The sequence below is a fragment of the Vigna unguiculata genome, chromosome 10, assembly GCF_037176805.1.
Source record: "Vigna unguiculata cultivar grain cowpea cultivar isolate G323 ecotype 2 chromosome 10, ASM3717680v1, whole genome shotgun sequence".
Taxonomy (NCBI): domain Eukaryota; kingdom Viridiplantae; phylum Streptophyta; class Magnoliopsida; order Fabales; family Fabaceae; genus Vigna; species Vigna unguiculata.
The window spans coordinates 52,214,416-52,221,342 of record NC_140801.1 but is presented as its reverse complement, the minus strand read 5'-3'; the positions used below and the strand labels follow the sequence as shown (position 1 = coordinate 52,221,342).

Below are 6,927 nucleotides of genomic sequence, written 5' to 3'. Positions count from 1 at the left end.
AATATAATACCATGTTATTATATAATTCAAAAATGATATAAAACTAAAGAAATATGAAATAAAATTTTATTAAACCTTATAAACATTTACATAATATATCTGATTATTTATAAATGTACACGCCAATTATAAGGTAAAATAATGTAAGTAATTTAATCAAGGGAGATATATTTGGTGTGTGAGAAAAAATATCATTTGTAATTAATTATTTGATTCATTACAACAAAAATCACTTTAAACAACGACATAAAATTGTAATCTAAATTATAAAAATCCTGATCTAAATATTATAACACATATTTGTAGACGTGGTATAGGTGAGTATAGCTACAGGTAATATACAACTGTTTAGTACGATAATACTTTTAAAACCGTTGCTTAAAATATTCACAATTGACAATAATTTTTTCAGGTTAATTTTTAGACTTTACCTACATTTTTAAACCACATTTTTTTCTGGTTTTGTCCACATAATTTAAAGTAACAGCTTTTATGATATTTATGCAACATTTATAAAAATGTTGTTTATTATATGTTTGAGCCACATTTATTCAATCACTGTCTAATTTATTATGATCTAGACTACAAAATGTTATAGTGATTATATTAAATTTAAAGTTTGTTTTTGAAAATATAATTTCCAAAACATAAATATTATAACTTCATAATCAACCATCTTTCAATTTTAATTCATACTAATTTTTATTAAAATTAAAATAAGGTTATTTCGGGATTCACAATATTATTATTTTTTTATCACATTAATTAAAAAGGAGTGGCTTGACTTAATATAAAATGATAGAAAAATAATATTTTGCATTACAATTTGATAAATCAACGTAATCGCTAGTGATTTTGTATGTATTCCTGCTTAGAATCATCTGTGTAACTAAAAACTCACATACAATAATATATATCGCATGAGATTATTCATCATTTCAATATCTTATATCGCATTAGGTCCTTGGTAAAATGTGATGTTTTGACAGAAAAAGTTAAACCTATATAGGCCAACCAACATGTTTCATTCCACATAATCAACCAAAACAACAAAGAAACAAAAGCTAAGAAAAGATACATTTTGGTAGGCTTCAAGTAAATGGAAAAGGTGAAAGAAAAAAAAAAGTAAAAAATGATGTGGGACCCAATATATATATATATATATTTATTATTATTATTATTATTATTATTTTGAGTGAAAAGAGATGCAGAAAAAATGGGAGTGTGTAGAGTGTGGCATTGAGCAAGAAGTACATTTGATAAAGACATTTGACAAAGATACACTGCACGAGATTTTTTACCATCGAAAAATGATAAAAAAGATGTTCAAAAGAAAAAGTACGTCTAGTCTTATTTCCCATTAATAAGTAAAAAACAAAGACAAGGATAATAACCTCAGTACTAGTAGAAGAAATAAGAAAAAGTTTAGAGAAATTAATAAATCTTTTATATATACTGTACAATCATCAGAAAAAAAAAAATCACAGATATCCAATAAAGTTGGCCCATAAATACCATAAATATATTATATAATATTGGTATATTTTAAGCGATTATATAGTGAATCTCTTCAACCAGAATAGACAAGAGTGCAAGAGTATCAAAATTATATCTTGAATCGAACACTTCTTCTAAAAAGTTTAGGATGTGTTTAGTTCAGTACTGAAAAATCGATTTCAGTTGAATCAATTTATCAATAACGTATAAGCAAGAATTAATAACGTAATTTTTTTAAAAAAAATTAATTAATTTTAAAAATCAAACACATATTAATTTTACTTTAAAAAATCAATTCTAATAAATTCTATAACAATTAGATGTAGAATCAAACACACACTCAATTCCAAGTCTCAATTCCATATTCGAATTTTGTAAAAAAAACTTATATAATAGGATTGGATTTGATATTTTTTTAGTCGTAAAAAGTAATAAGTATTCTTTACATGTCTCAAATTTTAATTTTAACATATAAACATGCATTTTAAAATAATAAATGATTTGTCTTTTAGTTCTTTTGAAAAATATGAATAATGATCTTGATGAACATAATTTTAGTTCTAACATAGTGCAATGACTTCTTTTATAAAATGTCATTTTTTTCATTAATATCAAACGAAAATAATTTCAAATATGTATTATGAACTAAATTTGAAACATTTGCAACATAATCTTTGGAGAGTCTAGGGTTATATTTATTTTTGGTCTTTAAGTGAACAATATAATTAGTCTTTATTTGAATTTTTTGTTAATTTTTCAATTTAAAAATGTGTGAATTTAGTCTGTTTAACCAAATTTTGTTAAATTTATTTATTATTCCAAATACATCTCTCAGCTAACATTGATTTTTTTGTTGACAAATAACTCATCAAACGTATCTCAACTAACATTGAATTTAAAATTATTAAAGAGTATAAATAACTCAAATGTTATTATCAGACGCATTTGAAATATTAAATAAATTTAACAAATTTGATTAAAAAAATAAATTCATGTATCTTTATAATTAAATAACTAAATTAGACCAAAACAAAAAAAAAAATTAAATAAAATAATTTTAAATAAAAATAAAGAAAAAATATTTAATCCTAAGTTTTTAACTTTTTTTTATATTCATTAGTCACGTCACTTTTTTAAATATTTTTAATTAAACTTATTATACATATTTTATTTTATAAGATTGGTATTCTATGTAATATTTTAATTGATTATATATATATATAGGGGCGGATGTTCATCGGGGAGGCCCTCCCTAAATTTTGAATTTTTTTAATTATATATATATATATGTATATAATATTAAAATTTTATTGAATTTTTTAAATTTTAGGTAATATATTTTAGGAATTAATAAAAATTAAATGGTTTTATTTCTTTTATAAAGTACAATATTTAATGTTAATAGATAATAAAGAATAAAAATATTTATATTTAATTTCTTGTTTGGTTCCTGTTTTTGTCAAGAAATTGACACCGAGATTATATTAATCATATCAAAAAGCAAATCATTCATATTAAGAGTTCCAATTTTAATGAAAGAATCATCTACCCGTTTCAAGAAATTTAAGTAAAAGACCAAATTGCATTAATTTTTCAAAAATTTGGGACCAAATTGAGACTAAAAGAATTGGAGGACCAACTTAACATTGTTAAAGGAAACATAAATCAAAAGAGTACTTAAACCAAATATTTATTAATATAATTTTTATTTTCCTTCTTATTTTCTTTTTAGTTTTTTCACAAATTGTATTAATCTCTCATCTCATATATATATATATATATATATATATTTTTTTATATTTTAAGAAAAAAAAGTTAGACACAAAATTATTTTTACTCTCATTTCTGATTTATCATCTTCCTTTCTTGTCTCACTTGATAATGAAAACATTATTTTTTTTATCTCATCAACTTTTTGCTTATTCATTTTTTACGAATATAAAAAAAATGTATCATGTATTTTTTTCATAATTGATTTTTAATTGTGACTTAATTATAATATATTTTTCTTTTAATAATTATGTGCCTCAATTTTTTATTAAATTATGATAAATTATTTTTTAATATTATGTACAAAAAATATATATTAATAAAAAATAAAAGAATAAATTCATTATTAAAAAGTGATATTAAAAGGAAACTATTGATGTAAACAAAATATATTATATTTCTTCATATATTTTGAAACATTATAGTCAAATTATTTAGAGCAGTATATTAATGAAAAAATATAATATATTAATGAAAAAATATAATAATCTTAAAATTATATTATTTTGACACCTCCAATATTTTTAGTCAAGATCCGTCACTATATATATATACTGTTGAATTGACATGCTTTGAAGAATCTTTCTGAATCCAGAAGTACCGGCTATTGTCTGATAAACGCTGTTACTTTTGTTACTTTATTCAAATGTAATGATTCCATTTTAAATGGAGCAATAGAGAGGGTACGTGTTATAGGCTTTCTTATTTTCCACATAATTTGGGTTCAAATATTTCTCTTCTAACTTTCTTGTCACTTTTGCTGCTATTTTTTTTTTTTCAAATTTTGCACACTACGTTCTCTACCCACTCACGTGACTGTACCCTAGGTGACAGACATTCTTCAGCCTTATTTAATTGGTCGTAAAAAAGTTAAAGAATACAAATTTGAAAAATAAACTTCAGCATTTTTTAAATAAAAATTATGTTTTTTGAGATTATTTACATTAAAAGATTTTTTATTTCATTATTTTTCTCTAATAAAAATATCATTTTATATTATAACATTATCTTTATTTATTATTTATCTTAATTAATAATTTTATTTTATTAACTATATAAGTTTCATAAATTTTGTAATACCAATTTCATCACGCTTTATAAATGAATATATGACATAGATTATTGCCGATTCAGAACATAATATATTGCTGTTGTTGCTGTTGAAAATTGGAGCTAGGATGCTTGTGATCCAAAAAAATATGATCACCCTGATACATGCAATTTTATTTTGCAGGGAACTTGTTATACATTCATAAGACTGAGTTATCAGTGTTTTTATCTAAAACATTCGGAAACTGTTTCAAAGGCTTCCTTTGAAATCAAGATGTGTCTCACAATGTCTTCTGGTGAAATCATATTTGTAAGAAGATTGTTTTTGACCATATCAGAATCATACACAATTTAACCAACTCCATTTTTCATTCATTTATAATAGAAGATAAAAGAAGAATCAGAAGGAGATACACCAAGGAGATGAAAGAAAGATATATCAAGAAAAGTGGTTAAACCAACATCCCAGCAAAACAAAACATAACTTAGAAAGAACACAAAACACGTAGGAAAGAACAACAAAATGTATTATGAAACAAAGAAATACTAATGTAACAGAATCCGCTTGATGAATAGAATAAAATCTTACCCTTCTCATCTATCTCTCAACACTAATAAACTAAAAGCATTGTTATTGAACATATCAACAAGACTAAAATCTATAAACATGCACATACAGTTACATCTGATAGAACATTTCATTGAACCAAGATACCAAATAACTAGAAACATATAGGCTCATGAATACACTAAGTAATCAAACACAGAATAAGATTCGATTCAAAATTTTTAAAATAATAGATTTATTGATTTTTCTGCTTATAGATTATTCATCTTACTATTTTTAGCTAATAAGAGCCTTCCGACTCATTTGGATTCTTAACAAAACATGCCCGTACACCTAATTCTTAAATTAAAATTGTCATTAAACACATGCACACACAGTTAAATGTGTAGTAGTATTGTCATTAATCATACGAAAACACCAGAAAACTAGAAACATGCACATACAAGCTATGTTTCTAATGCTATTTTGAGTCCAATTTGAAGTGTTATGATCTTGGTCTTTCTTTGTTCAACACAATCTGGAAGTGTGCTATGTCTTCATAGCATTTTCCAATTAAGATATCCCTACAGAATAATGAATCAGGTTCATTAAAGTCATGTCAAAGAAATACGAATCATTAGATTTTGGAAGCCAACGATGTCAACTAGGAAACTCCTTCAAAAATAGCACTGGTTGAAATTGTAATCTAATAACTATGAAGAGGAGAAAAAACAGAAGAACATATTTGAGCGACATGCAAAAACATATTCCGAATCATTTTACCATGAGAATATCAGAATTGAATATCTAAAAAACATTCGCACCCTTTTCTCGATTTGCATAATCCAATCAAAGTCGTGACTTAAGAAGGGAAAGAGTATTAAATAATTAAAATTGGAACTCGGAATCATCCCATTGAAGAACCGCAGAGCCTATGTTCTGTTCTCTTTTGAGCTTATCTTTGAGGAACCAATCACAAACCTTGGCGGCATTGAGCTCCTCGATTGGACACCCTTCTTGCTCTGATATCACTCTTAGCAAGTTCAGGGATGATATCTGCACCACAAATAAATAAAATTTCAACAGTTTAATGAACATGTATTACACTGCAAAAAAACTAAAAAACCATTCTTTATTTATACGGAAAAACAATGGACCTAAGAGAGTTACCGTTAAACGGCATAGAAAACGTTCATGTGTACTCAAGCCTGATAACTCGACCAAACCAGCTTCTTCCAGTGACAAAAACGCACGCTTCTCACCCTGGTTTTCTCCTGCGCTGCATTTCACTTGTGTTCTTCTGTGCAGTGTTTTGGTTTGTGGAATAAAGCATGCATGGGTTTGGGTAGTGCTTGGAAGCTTTGAAGGGTTGAAGACAAAGGTTGTTTGAAGAAAAGTGTTACAGGGTAGCAGAGAAATCATTAGTGTTGGTTTAGTTTTTGTGAGAGAACTAAGAGGATGAAGAGTGTTGTGGGAAGGTGCAGAAAGGAAACAGAATATGAGAGTTCAGTTCAGTGTCAAGTTTTGGATTGGGCATTTGGGGCTAAAACATTACAACGCCCCCACACTTATCTGTTCTGAACTTTGCTTTCTATATATATATATATATATATATATATATATATATATTCTTTTATTGGCTCTAATTTATTATTTTTGTTATTACAGAAACTAATAACTAACATTTATCAAATTAATATAAATTTTGTACTTTTACAGAAGAAAAAACTCCAACTTCATTCATTTAAATAATAATACTTGATTGGTTAAATTTTAATAGACCAATTTCAAAAAATATGCTAACATTAGTTTATTTATTAAAAAAATTCAATTGCAAATGCTGTTTAAACAAGCCCTAGAATGCAAGGGTAGATAAATTGTTCAGTGCACTTTACTAGTGTATTAACTAAAATTTATAGAGCCTACAAAATGAGACAAGACCTACAATCTATGTGTAATTAATCCTGCATTAATATATCCAACTAGCAGAAATGTTAAAAACGAGTAGGAAGTGATTGATGAGTGTATATTGCTAGCATTCTTCATCTGTTAATACGTGGCTC

At 25.5% G+C, this 6,927-nt stretch overlaps 1 protein-coding gene across 1 annotated transcript; it reads right to left on the bottom strand.

Moving 5' to 3' along the window:
* Window positions 1–5,524: 5,524 nt before the first annotated feature.
* On the bottom strand, window positions 5,525–6,432 carry LOC114166612 (receptor-interacting protein). Its single transcript, XM_028051363.2, has 2 exons — window positions 6,035–6,432; window positions 5,525–5,920 (listed from the first exon to the last, which is right to left on the bottom strand). The coding sequence occupies exons 1-2, from the start codon at window positions 6,284–6,286 to the stop codon at window positions 5,753–5,755; spliced, it is 420 nt and encodes a 139-aa protein (XP_027907164.1). The 5' UTR covers window positions 6,287–6,432; the 3' UTR covers window positions 5,525–5,752.
* Between the last annotated feature and the right edge of the window lie 495 nt (window positions 6,433–6,927).

What these genes read in the sequence shown, in the direction of transcription:
- LOC114166612 (XM_028051363.2), bottom strand. Translation starts at nt 6,286, where the DNA reads ATGATTTCTCTGCTACCCTGTAACACTTTTCTTCAAACAACCTTTGTC. An exon ending in GTTTTCTATGCCGTTTAACG is followed by an intron (nt 5,921 to 6,034) that starts GTAACTCTCTTA and finishes TTTGTGGTGCAG; the next exon opens with ATATCATCCCTGAACTTGCT.